Here is a 21,085-nt window from a genome sequence, read left to right as displayed (position 1 = left end):
TGAGCTTGCCAGGCAGGCACTGTGCCACTGAGCTAAATCCCCAGCCCCAAAACTCTTATTGTATATATCTTTAAACTTTCTTAGTTCTTGACTCCTAGCTAATCTTTCAGATATTTATTTCTTTATGTTGGGGGTTATATTCAAAATAATATCCTTCATTTCTATTTTGAATTGTAGTCATAAATTCTTAAGCAGAATATAATATTGTTAATATGGTCCATTGAGTTTCAAACAGTGATTATAATTTATATTTCTAAGTTTTTTTATACTTATTTATGATATATCAGTTTTTAAACTAATTTTTCAAGCCAGTACTTCGTAAAACATCTATTTCTATCTATGCTCTGGAATTCTCCCTATATTTAAAGTGTGTACTTAGAAATCTGCTATTATTCTTCTAGACTTGATGTTTTTAGTTATTTGTTGTTTTTCTCTAATAGATTTTGGTATTCTCTGTGTTGAATTTTGGGGACTTTTTATGATGTGTACTGAAGAGGTTCTTTTCTGATCATAGCTGGCTTGGGATTCTAAAAGAAACAGCTGTTGGCCTAAACTTGTATATACTACAAAATTATACTTCAAATTTGATGGAGAAATACTTTCCATTAAAAAGAAGTACTGAAGACATTCACGACACTAAACCAGCATTGATCAATATATTTAAGGAAATTATAGCAATAGAAGAGATTAGGAGGCTACTGCAACAATGAGCCCCAAGGAAAGGTTACTCCTGACAGGAAGAGTAGTTAAACAAAGGGAAAACATAAGGAGTAAACACTGAAAAAATAAGACAATGGCAAGATTTGGTAAATGTTTCATGATACTATTTTTCAGTGTTAATTATGTTAACTTCTAATCAAAAGACACAGACTGGCAAATTGTATCAAATAACAAAACTCAATCATATGTTTCCTTCAAGAGACACACCTTATCCAAAGAGAAATACATACAGTGAAACTGAGACGATAGAAAACAACACTTCATGGATTAGAAGCCTGCAGGCAAGCAGGAGTCAATCCAGTTTTCAAAGTGTTCTTCAGGCCAAAAGTGATGGAGAAACAGATCTTGAAATAGTAGGAAAGGGAACAAGTTAATAGGAAAAAGATTACAAACTTAAGTATACCTGCACTGAATGTTAGCGCAGCCGATATCATAAAATACACTACTGGATGTAGTGGTCATTTATACGCCAGTACATCCATACTGAGTGACTTCAGTACAGCACTCTCATAAATAGGTCAAGCAGACAAAAATCAACAAAGATGAGCTAGAACTGAACCTCACCATCAAACAAATGGATTTAACATATCTGTAGAGTGTTTCATTCAACAACAGCAGAATGTACATTGTTCTTAGCAGCACATGGAACTTCCTTCAAATTAAACAGTATCCACAAAGCATATTAAATACAAAATAAGTGAAATAATCCCCTCTATACTATCAGATTATAGCAAAAGAAAATAGAAATCAAAAGCAAGAAAAACCCTAGAAACTATGAGAACACTTGAAGAATAAATACATTCTTGAATAATAAACAGGTCAAAGAAGAAATTAAGGAAAAATTAGGAAATTTTCCAGAATCAACCAACCATGGCACCACAACATATACAAGCATGTGTGATGCAATGAAAACAGCCTACGAGGGAAGTTTATATCTGTGAATGCTCACAGTAGAAAAATAGAGTGATCCAAGATACATAAGTTAATGGTAAACTTCGAGTTCCTAGAAAAACAAATCCAAAGCTTATAGAAGGGAAAGAAGTTTTAAAGATTGGAGGGGAAATTAATGGAGTTCATTAGTCTAAATAATAAAAAGATGAGTGAATCAAAGAGTTGATTCTTTGAAAGGGCAAACAAAAATGATAAACCATCAGCCAAAATTACCAAAAGAAGGAAAGAGAAGACTTAAGAAAATGCAAGTAGAAATGACAAGGCAAAATCACATAGATACTGCCAAAAACCAAAAGATTATATCAACTTTGAAAACTTATATTCAAAGAGATTGGAGAATTTAGAAGAAATATATAAATTCCTAGACACTCATGAATTTCCAAAACTATATAAAGTTTTTGAAATAGAAGAAGATAAAAAAGCTATGAACATGTATGGACCAGAGGTAGTAACAAAAACCCTACCAACTGAGAGAAGCCTAGGATCTGCAAACTTCAGGAAAGTGCCAATGCTAATGCTTATCCCGTTGTTCTATGAAATTGAAAGGAGAAGAATACTGCCAAACTCATACCTGGGAGCTAACAGTACATTGATCACAAAAGCAGACAAGCACTCAACAACAGCAACAGCAACCAAAAAAGAAACTAGAGGCCAATTTATTTAATGAATATAGATTTTTGGGAAATCTCAACAAGATACTTGAAAACAGAATAAAAGAATTATTAGAAAGACTATGCATCATGACCAAGTTGGTTTCATCCCAGGGATGCAAGGGTGATTTGACATACATAAACCAATATCATCTATTACATACATAGATACAAGGGGGAAAATCAAATATCATTACAATAACAGAAAAAGCCTTTGACAAAATCTAACATCCATGAATGATAGAAAGACCTTATCTTAAAGTAATAAAAACCATTTCTGACAAACTCACTACCAACATCATACTAAATGGAGAAAAACTGAAAGCAATCCCTCTAAAATTAGGAACAAGTGGTGAGTGCCCATTCTCACTACTTCTGTTCAATATAGTGCTTGTGACTTCAGCCAGAGCAATCAGACAAGAGAAAACAAAAGGGTTTTATTATTTCTTTATTTTAAAGAGAATAAAGAAAAGTAAAAATGATACAGAATTTCAAAACAAGATGATAGGAAATTAACAGTGGTTATTATATTGCATACTGTTATCTTTAAAGTAGTTGCTTAGATTACCAGATATAGGTACTTAAGACTGGCCAAACAATATAAATACTAACTATTCCTTTTAATGAACTAATAGAAATCAGTAGTACAATTATCTTAGTTTATTTACTCTTTCAAACTAACTGAAAACAAACTTTATAAAATAATAATAGAGTACCACACTTAATAATAAAATAATAATTTCATATTATTGGTGTAAATATATTCTCACTATGCTGCATTCATTCATTAGTTGATGTAACTCCTAACTGAATTTTCCAGAATCCAATCTTTAATTTTAATAATAACTTCCTAGTATGGAGTCTGGTAAATCATGGGGTACTAAATTTACTAGAAGTAAAGGCAGAGAACTTAGATTTTTTTTTAAAAATATCACATCTTAATGTATTATGTTGAGTGAGGTGAGTATTAGTTTGCCTATTAAATCATTCATGTTTATGTAAAATCTACTTCATTTTGTTTTGCAATGCATGCTATCCCCTTGAGATCTTAAAAGGTTATATTTTTATTTTTAATCACATTTGATACAATATCACTGTTTTTCTTTGAATTTGCCTGAATAGATTTTTTAAATTTTAAAAGATTTGTATAATTCAAAAGCAAATGTTAGTCAACTGTAAGATAGAAAGGTGAAGCAATATGGAATCTGAAATTAATGCCAGTATGAATGGGAAAGAGTTTTCATTACATATACTGAGCCAGTTCTGCATGAAACAAGTAACAGTTCATAGTTTGTGGTTGTGTATCTATAGTCAAATTGTGTATTTATAGTCAAAGCACATGCCTTTAAAATTTTTAAAATTTATGTCCTTCTTAAAACAGTTTAATGATATAAATTTATATATAAATGTAAATATATTAAATCAGATTGACTTTTTTAATGATATAAAGACAATGAAAAATGTGCAAAAATAAGTTAATACTACTTAGGATTTTTCATATTAGTAAGTAAAAATCAATGTAACAGAATCCAGACAAAAAGGAATTTTAACCTGGTCATCTCATTGATAAAAAATTTTAACCTGGTCATCTCATTGAAATCCAGCAGTAATAAGTGATTTTTTTCAGTATAACACAGCTGCTTGATAGTGTAACTGCATTTTCCAGAATTCTCCTGTGTTCCTTTGTCTCCATCACACTACATTATCTACACGCATAATGTATTTAGACTGTGAGTCAGTATTAAAATATAAAAGGTTAAATAAATACTCTACTTACTATCATGACAGAAATTTTAAGGGCTATTAACATCTGGATTGTTGGGTAAAACACATTATACATTAGACTTCATGTTAAAGAAATTTGGATTTAGTGTTTGATACCACACTTTTTTTCTTTTTATATTGGGAATTGAACTCAGTACCTTGCATTTGCCAGGCAGGCGCTATGCTGCTGAGCTATATTCCTGGCTGGATTTAGTTTTTGAAAACTATTTTGACAAATTGAAGAATGTAAAGTAAATAATAGCAATCAATACTAAGTGTATTTTTGAGAATGAGATGGGTTTAAAGTAATGTGTTTGGAATAGGGGCAGTTTCTGAGAAATCTGTTTGACCCACTAGAGAATAACAGACACCTGATAGTGTGTACAATGGCACTGTGGATTGAGTAATCTCTGGTCTTTGTGGCAAGAAAAAGCAAATCCTCACAAAATAATATGAGTTTGGCATACAAGAAAATTGTACTGTGAATTACAGTCTAGCTCTAATGGCGTATATAATAATAAACATGAAATATCAAATTATTAAAATTCATTAAATTTATGCACTTGGAATAGAAACTTTTTGAAATATCTTTGTACCCACTGAATTTCACTTATGCACACATGATGTTATGTGTATATATGTTATGTGTATGTATGCATCTCTTCAGTAACTGTCACTGAGTATGCTGTTTTATTTTATTTTATTTTATTTTATTTTTTGTGGTTTTTTTCCAGTACCAGGAATCAAACTCAATACCTTGCGCTTGCCAGGCAGGCGCTGTGCCGCTGAGCTAAATCCCCAGCCCCCTGAGTATGCTGTTTTAAATCTTGAAGTTACAATATCCGAACAAAATTTACCTTCAACATATAATATTGCTCTTGCATACATTTGATATTGAGAGCTTACTGATTTGAATCTTTATACTAAATAACAAATAATTTTAAACAAGTAAAATAACAACAAAAACTCCGGTTATTCTCTTTGTTGTCAAACTTTAGTAATCAGCTCTTTTAAGTTAAATTGGAGATGGAATAACTACTAGTATGTCCTGAGTAGGCAACAGCATGTGTTAGGCAGCTTTACATCTTGTGTGTCGTCTTTCAGAGGGAGGAAATATAAGAAGTACAGTAATACAGTAAATGTGGTTACTCAACTTCTGCTTCAAAGTCCTAGAACCTAACGCATGTTTTGTATATAGAGCATGTGTGTGTCAGTTCCGGGTACAGGAATCAGACTTAAGTCACAATTCTGGTTAGAATTATGAAGTTGAAAAATTTAATTAATTAAAATGAAAAGTGATCCCTGTGAAAGATTAGATTTGTATTATAATAATTAGAAAAACTTTTTGACATTTTTAATATATGAATGAATGCTTCTGTCAATGTTAATATTACTTAACCTTTCAGAATTTTCTCAAGTTAAACATTCTCATTTGTTGTGAAATATTTATAGATGATAATTGTAGAATTCTACTATTATTGTTTCCTTAGTTCCAGTGATTATTGCTCTTACATCTTTATTTCTACATTTATATTGGTATTTAGATGTAGAAAGCCATCCTATTTTCTTGAAATAAGTTATGTATTATGAAATTTATTTGACAGAACCCTGACATACATAAACTAGTCTTGAATACTATTGTTTCTTTTTTCGTGGTTCTTAGTCCATTCGGAATGAAAAATTTATACCCCTGTAATTTTCTCTTTTTTTTGTTTGTTTGTTTTTTGTTTTTTCTCCGGTACCAGGAACCGAACTCACGACCTTGCGCTTGCCAGGCAGGCGCTTTTTGCCGCTGAGCTAAATCCCCAGCCCCCCCCTATAATTTTCTCATAAAATCTGTAATACTTTTTATTATTTTCTGTGAAGAGTGACTTTTTACATTTTCACAATAGATGGCCATATTATTTCCTTTAACTGGTCATTAAAAAACTTCATTCTTTTTACATTTTATAGCAGTGAGTTTATTGAGTGCTAGAAGATAAATTGTAATAAATGATGTTTCCAGAATTTTACCTGCTACAGGCTAGGAGTATAGAGTGGACTTAAAATCTGACCTTAATTTTAAAAATTTGATAAAAGACACATGTCAGAAAAATACAAACCTTTATAAATATAAATTTACAAACACAGTGATCAAAATGACCTGACTTAAAAAAAAAATATTCTCAGATCATTCTTGTTATTGGAAAATGGCTGAAATTCTGATAAAGCATTTGAAAACATGTTATTTTAACAATGATAATACAGTATCAAAGGATGGATGTAGGTATAGATGGAAGTTTTATTATCTTTAAAACAGTCTAGAAGCAAGAGTGCTGAATCTTTCTGAATATCTAGTGCTTGTCAAATGATCTCGCATATATTTGATAATTATTGAATTAATACATGTACACATATGCTAAGTTGTATTGACTAATTCATGAGGCAAATTATAAGTTCACAAGTCCATTAAAAAGAGAAAGGGTGAAGAACATAGGGAAAATCCAAGTGACAGTTTTTCTATTGATATGCTCTCTGTAATGGAATATACCCAGTTTGCATACCTCCTTGTAATATTTATTTTTACTTAGTAAATTCATGATTTTTCCCACATGTTGTAGTAATTTTTTTAACTTGCTGTCTTCATTATTTTATTCTGGTATGTTTCTTTCATTAAATACAAAAATCTTTAACTTAGATTTAACATTTTCAGAAAACTTTTTTAGTGAGAAAAAGACTAAATTGAGGTTCAAGGGGCTACTTATGTCCACTAAATTTGTTCTGTGCTGCATAATGGACTCAGAATCATAAATGCACCAAGTCTCTTTTTAAAAAAACTGTACATAATGTAAACATGAAGGAAATCTAACTTACATTTCTCAAGTGGTTAAAGTAAGGCTTATAGATACTACATTTCTTTCCCAATCATATTGGTGTCCTATGCTATAAAGATCAAATGCAGGAGTATGGAACTCCAAAGAATGTGTATGTATATGTGTGCACGCACATGTGTGTGTTTTCTTATGTGTGTATATATTTTTCAGTTTAATGTCTCAGAGCCAGAAAAAAATATTTTGTAAAAGAATGATATATTAATTTCCTTACACATTTTTATTCAAATGCGACTCGTTAAACTAAATTCACTGTTCTAAAAACTAATTACATTGTAAAACTTACTAAAATTCCGTACATATAAGAAGTTATGAATTTTCAGAATGAAGTGGGCCAGATCTATTCTTTGAACCCCATCTGTATCTACAAGACTATGAGTACTATGGGAATTCGACTTTTGTCTTTTATTTATGACTTGCATATCTGAAGTGTCCTCTGACAAATGCCTGAAAACCCATAGGCTGTGCATTGAGAGCTGGTGACATAGCTTGACACAAAGAGGTGACCCTGTGCCTCTACTTACTGTTCGTGTTTCTAAAGACATTTCTTATTCAGTGAATGTACATCAGTGTATTCACCATTAAATAACTCAAGCCAGAAATATAAGTAATGTTATTTCACCCTTCTCACACATGCAAACTTACTGAAGTTTAGCCCAAGTATTTTTTAAAATGCAACAGATTGGAGTTTATCTTGGAAGAGTTCTTCCATCTGTGAAAACTGTCATTGGAAGGAGGAAGAACACTTTAAAATAAATTCACCAGCTGTATTGATAATCTTGTAGTGATATGAAGGCCTGAGTATGATAGGACTATTTGTTAAATTAGTTATACCATATGACAGGAGAGCTGGCTTGTGAGTTTTCCAGCTCCTGATAATGACTTTAAAAATCATTAAATTGTAGCAGAATGACACTAATGTAGTTTCAAGCCTTAATTTTGAAATAAAAAGCAATGTATTAAAATCAAAGTTATTTTAAAATTAACTCACCTAAATGGAATGTGTTGTGATGAAGAACATGCTTTAAAAACCCCAAGGACTAATAGAAAATTAAACACCTGCAAAATACGGCTGAATTAATGGGCTGGAAAACATTCAGTGCCTATATTTTTGATTTGACAACAACAAACATTTTAAATATCATTTTTTTCCTTTAGAGTTTAAAAAATAAGCTGTGAAAGTCCCCTTGTCTTTAACATGAGACAGGTCTGTGCGCAGAAGATTTTATATATATATATATATATATATATATATATAGTATCTTTTCTTGTAGCCCTTACATTTTTCTTCACAGGACGGAAAACTAAAATGCTTGTGACTGATCCAGTAATGTGAAGAAACCAGGTGAAGTGGTGTGTATTTTCTAGAAGGAGGCTGCTCGGGTGTCTCTAAAGTACCCTTCTTAATTTAAATTTTCTAGCCTTCACTTTTAAAAAGGGTTGAAGAGCTCACAAAATAGAAGTGAACCTCTTGTCTAGAAAGAGGACTCCAGAAGTCATCCCACTTGCTAATTGATAAAGAATTGATATTGATCACTATGGGAAGAGTGGAGAAGGGTTTCCTGTTCTCAGAGCTTTCTGAATGTCTCAGCTCTGTGTACTCAGATTCCTAACCGGGAGTTCTCCACCATACTTTCAGAGTTTTCTGAGAGAGAGAGGTTGCCAAGGTGACTTTTGAGACATTGCTCACTATTGGCTCAGCCCATTTCAAAACCGTGCTTCTGTTTTCTCTGACGCAGACTGATGCTTTGCTTTTCTCAGCACCGCTGTATAATGTCCCTTAGGGGCTCTTCACGCTGCCTTTCTAAGAATTTTTACATCATCTGTTCGGTGATCTTGCTAGTTAATCCCTTAATACTGGAAACTTTCTATTAAAAAACTCCCGTTAAATACTAAATTCCTGGCTTTAGCCATCAGGCTTCTCAGCAGTTTGGTCTCAGCACAGTTCAAATATAACTTTGATCATCTTTACTTTTGTAATGAACTACTCTAGCCAATTGATTACTAATCAAGTAATCACACCAATACCTACTCCACTCTTCTTTTGAATATTTACCTGTATCATTCTTTCTCACGTTTTAGCCTTGTTACATCAAAGTTATTGTGACTCCCACCCATTGTAGCTGATGCTGGACACCTTAACCTGACACTAATACATCATGATACCAAGGAGTATGTATTTGCTTTCTAAAAAATACACATTCTATTTTTGACTTAAAAGGCACTCGATAAATTATCACTAACTTTTATAAATGTAAAATCTTCCTGGGAACTGGGGGCATAGCTCAGTGGCATAAGCGTTTGCCTGGCAAGCCTGAGGTCATGAGTTTGATTCCCGATACCAAAAAGAAAAAAAAAAAATCTTCCTGAAAATTTTGTTTTGGTGAAAAGGTTGCATGAGGAGTCGAGAGGTGAATTAGGCCATTTTGGTGGCCAGTGCTGTCCAGTGGTAGCTTAGCTTCCAGTAGTTTAATCTCAGTAGCAAATCGTGACCAATCTGTGTAACTTTAAATATTTCCTTGTTGAATTTACTGAAACTTATGTCTAATTTCTTATTCTATTATTTTAAGTGCAGTCTTGAACCTCATGTTGAGCCTCATGAACCAGTCAGTTCAAAAATCCTCGTGTGGTTAATTGGATCACATTCCTTTTCCTTTTTAGTTTTTATGTTACAAGTACCCTTTCCATTATGCACTAAGGCGTTTTAGTCATGGAGTTACTCAATAAATATTTGTTCATTGGTTTTGTCAAATGTACCTAAAATATCATATGAGAGTATGAAAGAGCAGTGCAGCTGACTTTGAGATAACTGCTGCATTGCACGATATTGAGGGGATGAGCAGGCTTAAGCAGAAACTAAGGATATTTGATTAGGAATATATGGATTAATTTTAAGTCAGTAATTGTTTATCTTGTCTATTGTTAAACGGAATCATCCAAAAAAGAAGGACATAAAGACAAAAATATATTTGTATCCTTCCATTATCGTGATAAAGCATTTGACTATAAAAGAATACTGAATAATATTTTAGCTTTTCAGGAAAAAGAACAATTGTGTTATTCTGGTATGTAATATTAATTAAAGTTCAGACTGAATTTACATGTTCACTTGCAGATTTGTGTCAGGTGGAGGTGTATTTCTTTCTGTTCAGAGGAAAAATGTCTTCAAAATGAGGTTTCTTTATGCACTAAAACACTCCGGTTTTGCATGCAGTAATCTTACTCATCTACTCTTGTTATAGTGGCTAAATAATCCCTTATACTGCAATTATAGTTTTGAACATAAAATCTTTATTGAGATATAATTCATATCCCTCATGTTTCCTCATGTAAGTGTGTTTGATAATTCAGTGATGTCTAGCATACTGAGAGCTGCAGCCATCACTGTAGTTAATTTGAGAACATTTTATCACTCCAGAAAGAGATCGGACACTGCTAGCAGCCTTTCTCCATTTTATGTCGAACTGCCAGCCCCAGAAGCTACGCATCTGCTTTCTGAATCTATAGTTTTGCCCAAGATGGACAATTTACATAAATGGAATCACATAATATGCGGTCTACTGTGAATGGCTTCTTTGATTTCGCATAATCTTTTCAAGGTTTATCCTTGTTACATTATATATCGTTTCTTTCTATTTTTAAAATATTGTCTCTTTTGTGTGGATACATACATCATTTAGCCATTTATACGGGGATGTGCAGTTGGGTAACTTGCACATGTTAACTGTGATGAGTAATCCTGTTGTGAGCAGTGGGTTTTGTATGGACATATGTTTTAAATTCTCTTGAGTGTACACTGAAGAGGAGAATTGCTGAGTCATACGGTAGTTTTAGTAATCTTATGAGCGGATTGTTAAACTGTCTTTCCAAGAAGCTACTCTGTTTTCCTTCATGTCAGCAATGTATGAGGGTTTCCGTTTCCCGGCACCACTGCTAAACCCTCTATTTGCCTTTCTAACTACAGCCATCCAAGTGTGCAAGTGCTGTCTCGCTGTGGTTTTGATTTGTGTTTTTCTGATGACCAAAGACCAGGTGCATCTTTGATCGTGCTTATTTGGAGACTTGAATATCTTCAAGAGAATTTTTTTATGATTATTTGCCCATTTTAATTAGATTGTTTGTCTTTTTGTGGTTGAGTTGTAAATGTTAATATATTCTAAGAAAGAATTTCTTATCATACTCATGATTTGCAAATATCTTATCTTGTTCTGTGAGTTCTTTCTGACTTTCTTGCCAGTGTTCTTTGAAGCTTAAGCTTTTAATTTTTTATTAAATTTGATTTAATTCCTTTTTACTTTTCACTCCATTTTTCAGGAGTCATCTAAGAAACTACAATATATTTCATATGTCTTGAAAATTTACTGATGGACGCTCTACAAGTTAAAGAATTTTGCAGTAAAATTCATTGAATGGAATATAAAATGTAATGAATTTAATAGGCTAACTATAAGCCTTCCAGTTTATATTGAACAAAGCTTGTGTGCGTGTGTGCATGTGTGCACATGGGTGGTGTGCGTGTGTGTATGTGTTTACACAGATGTATAGATTGTGCCCAAATTACAGTACTGTAGCTAGATTTTATTATGCAGTAAGTCACAGACAGTGTGGTTTAATATGAATCATGCAAGTATCATCTCTCTGCTGTTTAGTCGTTGGCCAAATATTTGCTTTTTCTACCTCAGTTTAACTATTTAAGAATCAAATTCCATACCACATTCCTGTTATGCATTTAGAAAGAAAGAGCCCTTCTTACGTGCCAGACAAAACTGTTGGTTGCTGAGGGAACGCACTAAACGGGCAAATATTGCTAAGCAACACAGGTGTTGTTCGAAGCAGGCACTCATTTCTTTTTTGGTTTGTTTGTTTTTTTTCCTGGTACCGGGAATCAAACTCACGACGTTGCACTTGCCAGGCAGGTGCTGTGCTGCTGAGCTAAATTCCCAGCCCCTCTATCTTAAAACATTTTATTTAGTTATGAGTGACAGTCTCAGTATTGTGGAATACATTTTAGTATTCAGATACGTTTTTAATTACTTTATCTCCTTTATGTCTTTTTCTGAATTTTCAGCAAGATTACTTTAAATATTTTCCACTAACTTCAGTTTCTGTAAAACTTAACTATTTGTTTATCAAGCATTTATTTTTGTCTATTTAGGCATTCAGAAATTTTGGATTGAGTGCTGGATATCTTATATAATGGAATTTGCTTGAGAGCAGGTTAGATAAAGGACTTTCGAAAGGCTGGGAATGTGCTAAAAGTAGATCACTAGTAAATATTCCTGATTTATTGTTGCTATTGTTATTTTTTTTTTTTTTCAGTGCTGGTGATTTAATGCAGGGTCTCCCATAACTTAGGCAAGTGTTCAGTCACTTACCTATATCTCCTGTCTGGTTGTTACTATTATTACTATTATTGTTATTATTATTATGAAATCTATAGTCACCAAGAATTTATGTTTATGTTTAAGATTCTTTATTTGGCTCTTCGTAAAAACAATAGATATAGTCTTAAAAATCTTAAATAGTGTCTTAAATAAAAGCCAACGGAAAATAAGTGCATTAGTTTCATATTGGTGCATATTAAACCCACACTTTGCTTGAATTGTATTGTAGAAGTTTTCTACTTACAGAAAAATTCTAACAATAATTTCTGTAAATGCCTACACATAATTTTCCCTATGTTGTTAAGTTTTACTTAATTTTCCTTAATTTTTACGTAATTTCCCTTATCTGTTGAAGAATCCCATCTCTAAGATACCATATTACATTCATTTGTTGTGTTTCCTTAGTTCCTTTTGACTATTACTGTTTCCCTAACTTTTAAAACAAATTTTTGATGTGTCTGGCAGATGTTAGCAGCACTATTTGGGCCCAAATCTTGTTTGTGGTTAGTGCAAAAAATAGTCCCAATATTAAGATAAATTTTCATTACTCATTCAGTAAATGATATCTTTGTCCCTTATGTTTTTTAAAAAAAATAGGATTCAAAATTTACTATGAAGATCAGAGGTCATACAAGCAATTTTGGAATAGTCAAGTGTGGGGAGAGGAGTGAGGAAAGGTGAACTTGGTGAGGTCTGGTCCAGGAGTCCCCGTGAAACGTGTTTCATGTCCGTCTGTGGTTTATGGAGAGCTTGGAAGGGGTGTTAACCGACACAGAGTATACTAAAACTTTGCTTTCTGAGGAAAGTTGGATGAATGAAGGGAGAGCTCTCGCTGCTTTCCTTTTTTTGTTGTTGTGTTTTGTTTTGTTTTGTTTTTTGGGTTTTTTTTTCCCAGTACCAGGAAGCGAACTCACAACCTTGCGCTTGCCAGGCAGGTGCTGTGCCGCTGAGCTAAATCCCCAGCCTCTCTCGCTGCTTTCAAGTTGGGCATGTGGAGGATTACATGACTATAACCTTTCTTGATATTGTTCATGTGAAGGATGCATTTTAATCTTGATTGAACAATGCTGTTTGGTTACTTTTTCAATCTGAAAAGAATAATTTAAGGAAAGATGTATTAAGATGCTTTATGAATTAAAAGGATTAATAGGATATATTTTTAAATTTTGATTTTTCTAAAGTTGATTATTATGCATTGGCATATAGTATATTAAATATAGTATAACGTAGTATATTAAATATCTTTACATGTCACCTATTCTGTTGTTAGTTGATGGTAAATACTGATTTAACATATATATCATGTATATATATATATATCTTAGCATCTTGTACTGATTTAACATATATATCATATATATATCTTGATCTTTAATTGTTATCTGAACAAAGGAATAATATATTTTTCATTATTTGATGTTGAATTAAAACACGCTGTTACATAATAAAATTTTTCTTTTTGTAGAACTATTATGGAGCTGCTAAGAAGATTTTTTCTGACAACCCACTTGGGCTTACTTGTGGAATGGTGTGCCCGACTTCTGATCTTTGTGTAGGAGGATGCAATTTATATGCCACTGAAGAGGGACCAATTAACATCGGTGGACTGCAGCAGTTTGCTGCGGAGGTACGTAAGAGGTGCACTTGCTTCTCCTCCTCTGACCCCGTACCAGTACCTAAAAGTATTCATTGTTAGTGCTTTGTTGGTACACAATATTTATAGTGTGGTGCACAGTGAAATTATATGTATTCTGTGCATTTTTTATTCAACAATTTACCTATAAAAATGAAATTAAAAAAGCAATTAGTTACAGTCCCTGCAGGTTATTGAATATTTTCAAGGAGCGCATATAAAGTGGATAATATGAAAGTAGAATTTATTTGTTGACTTTACATTGAAGTGCAGCAGGGAGACTGTTATGAAAAGGCTATATTCTTGAACTGATTCTTTTCCTTGATCTGTATAGATTGAAATAATATTTCAGCAGTATTTTGTCATTTCTTTGAGTAATGGAGGTTTGAGATTTTCAAAAAATCTTGAAACTGAATATTTTTCAACAACACTAAGAAAATGATTAGATTTTGTGAACCAATCAATTGGGAGTAGGTCTGATATTTGGCTTAAAAATTTATAATGGAATAAAATGAATGTTCTTTTCTACTAGTCAGCCCATAAAGGTTGGTTTGGCTTTCTCTTTTATGAATCCTCTGTAAATGACTTTGATTCTGAGAAATCCTTAGGCTCTTAGGGATTTTATTTGGAGTCGACAAGTAAGTCAATTCCCATGCATCATTTGAATTATCAGTTTAAAGTTAAGTTATGTATGATAAGATTTTATAATCTTTAAGGGCGAGTTGGCTAGAAGGCCAAATTAAATGCCGGTCAGCATTAGATTTTTAGTTAGTAACTTACCTATCTGCTTTTGTAAACTTAAACACAATGTATTCTTTCCCTTTAGGACCCTTTCTATAATATCCCTCCAGCTTAAGTTTTACTTGGCTTTCGGTAATAAATCAGGGTTATTTCCTTCCTGCTTTCTGACAGGTTAATTCTATGGAAAGTCATCTGGGAATAAGAAAGTAGAAACAATTTGATGTTGTGAGTTGTTGCAGTAATTCTTGGATTTAATTTCTTTCCTTACCAAAACTGCATTAGGCTTAGCTGACCAGTGCAAGTTATAGTCTCTCTAACCAGAGGAAATCCTTAGTTGATGGAGAAGATTCACTGAAATCCTCTTCATCTTACTTTGGCAACCCATTGTTTCTTCATTGAATCAGGCCAAGCTTGCATGGGATACAGTAAAAGAATGGTAGTATGGTATTTATGTGAACAAGCACTGCATTTGAAAGCAAAAATGATTTAAAATGTTATCATTAGCTATTGATCTTGGCTCAAGAAAGAGAGACAGAGGAAGACGGAGACAGAGATAGACAGAAACACTGTTCCCATAGGAACTTTCCCTTGGTTTTAATGAGCTTCTATTACCCTTTCCGAAAGAGCAGTCTATTTACTTGAAGATCTATTTAAAGAGCGTTGTATGTACCTTCATTATTGTGGAGAATTCATTAGAAACTCAGTAAAACTTTGACCATGGCCAGACTTGGGACTTTTTGAACATCTTACCTAATGAAGAGTGAAACATTAAACTCCTATAAGTGTGTCTTAACTGAATTAAGAAATTTATAAAAAAATGTATTTTCCTGCTGCATTCAATTATGTTTTGTGTAACTGTAATTTTAATATAAATAATAAGTAAAACGTCCCTGCTGGAACTACCAACTAAAGTTTTCAATTATGTTTTAATGTTTCCTACTGAGGGTGTTTTGTTTCAGAAAGTCCTATATATCTTAGGTCAAAGTGGAGTTTATCTAACTTTATCTTTATCATAGTAAAGTCACTATGAAGATAAACAAAACATTAGCCATGCAGATAGTTTGAGAAAGGGTAAAGTCAAAAACATTGTTCATTCAAACTACTGAACTATTGACATGAATACTTAAGTCAAAGTGCAACTGAGGCAAATGATTTTATGATTTGGTTGTTTTATAAAACAAAGATTTATTTTTGACCTATACAGAAATAGAAATCTATTTTTCAAACACATTAAGCAAAGGTTAGAAAAGCAGACTAAAATAGAAAAACATTTTTCAAAATTGTTTTCCTATAATTTATAAGTGATTTTTAAAATACCAACTTTGTAGTCTGCCATTACTGGTTACCTGCGCACCTTCCCCTTCTCTGTTTGAACAGAAACACATCGGGGAGGGGCTGTCCCAGAAAAGAGAGGATGACAGAAGGCATACTTGCAGTGGAATCCAGAGGCCAGCATTGCGTTTCCTTTGTTATTTTTGTTTGTTTGTTTTTGTTTGCTCCTGTTTTGTCTTATCCCTCGGGCATTTTGTCATTTGCAGTGTCAGGGTGATGCGTGTAACCTTCCTTCAGATGCTTTTGTGTGTCTGAAACAGGCTCAAGACCGGTTCTGTGTTTGTAGAAGGTAGTTTTTTCTTCGAATAATACTGTAATTCTGTAATAATACAGCTTCAATAAAACATCTCGGAAAAATAATTTGATGAATTTGTCAGTCTCCTGATGGTTTTTAAATTTCTTTGCACATAGTCCAAAATTTTATTTTGAGAAGTATTTGAATATTTACTTGAATATTTGAAAATCATGCTTATTATATTTAATAGACCAACTAGATTCTTATTCACTTTCACATTTAATTAATGGATAGTAAGAAAAGGGTACATGAGAATGGGTTCTGTACTCATTGCATAAAATTAGAAAAAAGTGATTTTTAATAGAAAGTTGTATGTCACATCATATCTCTCCCACTAATATTGCAGATGTATGAAGTAGAATCAATTTCACTGATTTTCAGATGCAATTGAGAATAATTGAGATTCGTTTCTAATGTTTGGGTAATTGTTAAAATGAAAGAAGGCCAAAAACTTGGCTCTTATGTATATACAGGATAGTTAACTTAGTTGTTCTACTGTCTTCTATTTCTTTGCTGAAACTGTCAGTGAGTCCTTGATTGATCAATATTGCGTGTCTCTATCTGTTTTCATGAGAAACCACTTTGGAGATATCAATATGTAATACAACAAGCATTGTTAATTTCCTACCAAGGAAATTTCCTACCTTTCCAACAAGCATTGTTAATTTCCTTTGTTTGTAACTCTGTATTGTCTGTACTGTTCTTTTGCTAGTTTGTAAAAGGTTGTCTGTCTGTTAATGTTTTCCTCCTTTGATTTTTAAAATAAAAAAAAAGAAAAAAAAATTAATCTCGGGGGCTGGGGATTTAGCTCAGTAGCACAGCACCTGCCTGGCAAGCATGAGATTGTGAGTGCAATTCCAGGTACTGGAGAAAAGCCAGAAAAAAAAAAAAAAAAAAAAAAACCTCTAAATTCTGAATTTTTAGGAACACATTAGATCATGAAATTAGTGTCTGAATATAGTATTCATTTTTCACATTAAACATTTAATAAAAATTCATATTACCATTTAAATATACCATCTTTTATAGTATATGCTTCTTGGAACTTTACATTTATTTGGATTTTATTATTTTAGTTAAGAATAGAGCTATTTTAGTTAAAAATGGAATGCCAGACAGGATCAGGTGACTCACTGAGCAATGTTATCTTTAGATTTTCGTTTAATTTTCTTTCAGCAGATTTTAAAATCTCTCTTCTCTTTTGCCACTGAGTTTTGTTCCATCACCCTATACTACTTGCGGAAATGCAAATTTTGGTCAAATAATGGACACAGTTTATTTAATTTTATGTGCTGTAAGCTAAATATCTTCAACAGTTAAAATATTGAATGCTTTCATTTTATTCAAACATTGATTATTGAATCTGTTCTATGTTGGTAGGTTCCAAAGAAATAGTAGAATTAATGTGAATTTCTCCAAAGAGTGTTGAAATATAAAAGTGTTTTTATAAGTTGTTGGTCAGCAGTTTCATTAATAAATTTTTTAATTTGTATTTTTTGCCTATTCTGTGGCATACAGTGTGAAATAAGTGTCTAATTTTATAACATACAAACACAGTTTGTATTTTCTTTATGAAAAAAACCAGTTAATTGAATACCATTTGGATACAGTTTGTTTCCAATCAATATATTATGCCTGTAATTTATATAATATGACCATATGTGTGAATTTGCTTTTAGTTTAGATAATGACTTGTCTAAATTTTTTTTAGATTTTTAAATTTTTTATCCCTGCACTGATACAAACTGTATTAGTTTCTGCTGTTTCATGATCTGTTTTGATATCTGATTTGGTATTTTAATTTTTACACTCCTTTTTAAAGAATTTTATTGACTGCTTCTTGCTTTTACTGCATAACATGAAGATATTATTTTTCTTAAAATTTAAAGAATAATATATTATCGTTCCAGGGATCGATAAGCATTTAATTCCATATTTTTTCAGGTAGACTGTATTCAAGTAATGGCTCAATATTTATAATCACATTAAAAAAACGAGTACAATCCAACGGTCAAGTGTTATTTCAGAAGTTAAAGAACATTTAGGTTATTTTTTATATAACATTTGTTTTTAAATAGGAGAGTAAATATTTTTGAAGATTTGTCACTAAAGAAACACTCATTCACATTAGTATGTGAATCTCTTAGTAGGGCAAACTGTATTCCTATCATAACTTCATCTGGAATATGGAGATCACTAAAGTTTAAATTCATGATTTCCACAAATATATTTAAGAAGACTTACTTTAAAAAGTTCTAATAAACAGTAGAGATTTTGTGTCCTATGGTAAGTAATGTATTTCTATGATACATTCAATGAATCAAATAGGAAAGTAGAAGTAGTGGAAAAATGCAAACCCCAAATAAAGCTATTCATCATAAAGATTAGTATTTATGCACAAAATGAATGTGAAATTGGATATAATCTAGATGTATATTATGTTTATTGTTTTACAAGTAAGATGTTCATATAACTAAGGTACTTTGGAGATTGAGCAAAATTATTTTTAATAATTTATTCAGTGCACCAGACACCAACCAGGACTGTCCCAAGCAAACTGGTTGTGTGAATATTCAGCATAATAAACTCTTAGTAAGTAAGAATTGAGTTAATCAAACAAATATTGAACATTAGCTAGAATTGAGAGTTGTTTTAAGGCAGCTTCTGAAGTACATATCCTTGTTTTAGTATTTGCAAATCAATAAATGTGATAGTAGTCATCAACAGAATGAGAAACAATTTGGATGCAGAAAATTTAATTAATATAAGTCACCGTTACTTCATGATTAAAACTTTCAATAAACTAGGTATAGAAGGAGAATATCTCAGTATAATAAAACATATTTAACAGGTTAAAAGCTAATATGATACTGAGTGAGATGAAATCTACAAGTGTTTCCTTCATGATCTGGAATAAAAAAGAATACCTACTTTCACCTTTTTACTTAGTATTACACTGGAAGTCTTAACAGAGTAGTCAAGCAAGAGGAAAAAGAAAGCTTCCATACTGGGAAAGAGAATGATAAATTGTTACTCTTTGCACGTGGCATGGTCTTATTGAAACCTCTAAGAATTCCGTCCAAACCCTTTCTTGAACTAATACATAATTTTAATAGTTTCAGGACACAAAATTAACACACAAAGGTCATAGCTTTTTTATACATCACTACAAAGTTATGCATCACTATAAAGGTATGATATATGGGAAGGTAGATGTGCATAACTTGTAAACATTACACAATGTATACTTGTATGAAAAATCACATGATATCCTATAAACATTTTGCATACCTTTAAGTGTCAGCTAAAAAACAAATAAACAGCCCAAGATATAGCTCAGCAGCACAAGCGCCTGCCTGGCAAGCATAAGGTCCTGAGTTCGATTCCTTGTACCAAAAACAAACAAACAAACAACAACAAAAATAAAAATAAGACCAAAAACGTGGTCATCATTATTGGCCAGAAAATAAAATATTCTGTTTTAGCAAACAAGGTACATGTCCTAAGAAACATTGTAATTTCTTAGGAAATAAAAAATAAAAATTGAAATTTCATGGCTTATTTAAGAAGACATATGACTGTGTCTTGGGATTTTAGACTAAGAATCCATTCTTCAGTAATTTTTGTCACTTCATTTTGTAGGTGATTAGACATTAGGAAAGAATCAGAGGAGAAATTTAAATTTAGAATACATTGTGCTTATATACCACTCCCATGCCTTTTGTGTTATCTCTTGATACACAACCCAGAGCCCATGTAAACTGGCGCTGTTTTTTCCACTTGGACATGGGGAAACTAAGCATCAAAATAATTAGAAATCATAGTTAACATTAGAAATCTGTTGGACACAATGCTAAGTGCTTTGTTTAGAGCTTAACCACGCCTCAAAATAACTGTGTAAGTAAATGTTGTTATCTCCCTTTTATTATGAGTAACTTGAGGCTCTATGATGTTGATTTCTACAACTTCATGTGTTTTAAGAGGCAGATCTGGAATGTACAGCTGGTGGTTTGTATTTTTCCCCGTTATCTCACAGTTGCTATCTTGTCACAGAACATGCTACTTGACAATGACGACAGGCTCACTGTAAAGCAAGGATTTCTGGTTCCAAGTTTATAGCAGTTCTTATTGCACCTGGTTTTCTCGGTCATATGTGCCTCATCACATATGTCACAACTCCCTGATTTTCTGTTAGATGTGCAGTAATTACATTAAAAGAGTTTGCATTAATATAAGCCCAGCACATATGGCTTAATAATTTATTCATGCATGACCAAAGAGTTGTTATTTTTTTCTTTCATTCCTTTGACCATAGAAATATTAGTCTATATCTAGAAGAGAATTCGAGTTTGTGGAAGTTTGAATAATAAAATTTTGGATATTTCATTTTAAAATTACATAAAAGCCGTACTAAAGAATTCCACTGAAGGCCTTTGGAAGGTGTCTTACACAGTGAGAAGCCCTGGAGCCTATGGTTTTTTTTTGTTTGTTTGTTTGTTTGTTTTTTGCTAGTACCGGGAATCGAACTCACAACCTTGCGCTTGCCAGGCAGGCGCTGTGCCGCTGAGCTAAGTCCCCAGCCCCCCTGGAGCCTATGTTCTTACCTATAGTTTTGTTTTCCTTTGGAAATCCTAAGTCTGATTTTGTGAAAGCTGGTATACAAGTAAACTTAGAAATGACTGTAGCGCATGGATGGTAGATACAATTCACTGTGGTAATCTGGTCAGTAAAAGCTGTCAGTTCAT

General features: G+C 32.4%; 1 protein-coding gene across 1 annotated transcript in view; it reads left to right on the top strand.

Moving 5' to 3' along the window:
- Dpyd (dihydropyrimidine dehydrogenase) overlaps window positions 1-21,085 on the top strand; it is a gene marked incomplete at its 5' end in the record, with an annotated part of 793,723 nt that overhangs the window by 193,979 nt on the left and 578,659 nt on the right. Inside the window, one exon of the mRNA XM_005389092.1 lies at window positions 13,805-13,966. Within this exon, the coding sequence (XP_005389149.1) occupies window positions 13,805-13,966 (162 nt within the window). The remainder of the gene's footprint in view (window positions 1-13,804; window positions 13,967-21,085) is intronic.

This window comes from Chinchilla lanigera, unplaced genomic scaffold (assembly GCF_000276665.1).
Source record: "Chinchilla lanigera isolate Chin_1 unplaced genomic scaffold, ChiLan1.0 scaffold00034, whole genome shotgun sequence".
Taxonomy (NCBI): Eukaryota; Metazoa; Chordata; class Mammalia; order Rodentia; family Chinchillidae; genus Chinchilla; species Chinchilla lanigera.
Note: the sequence above shows the minus strand (reverse complement) of the source record. Positions and strands in the feature narration are given on the sequence as shown.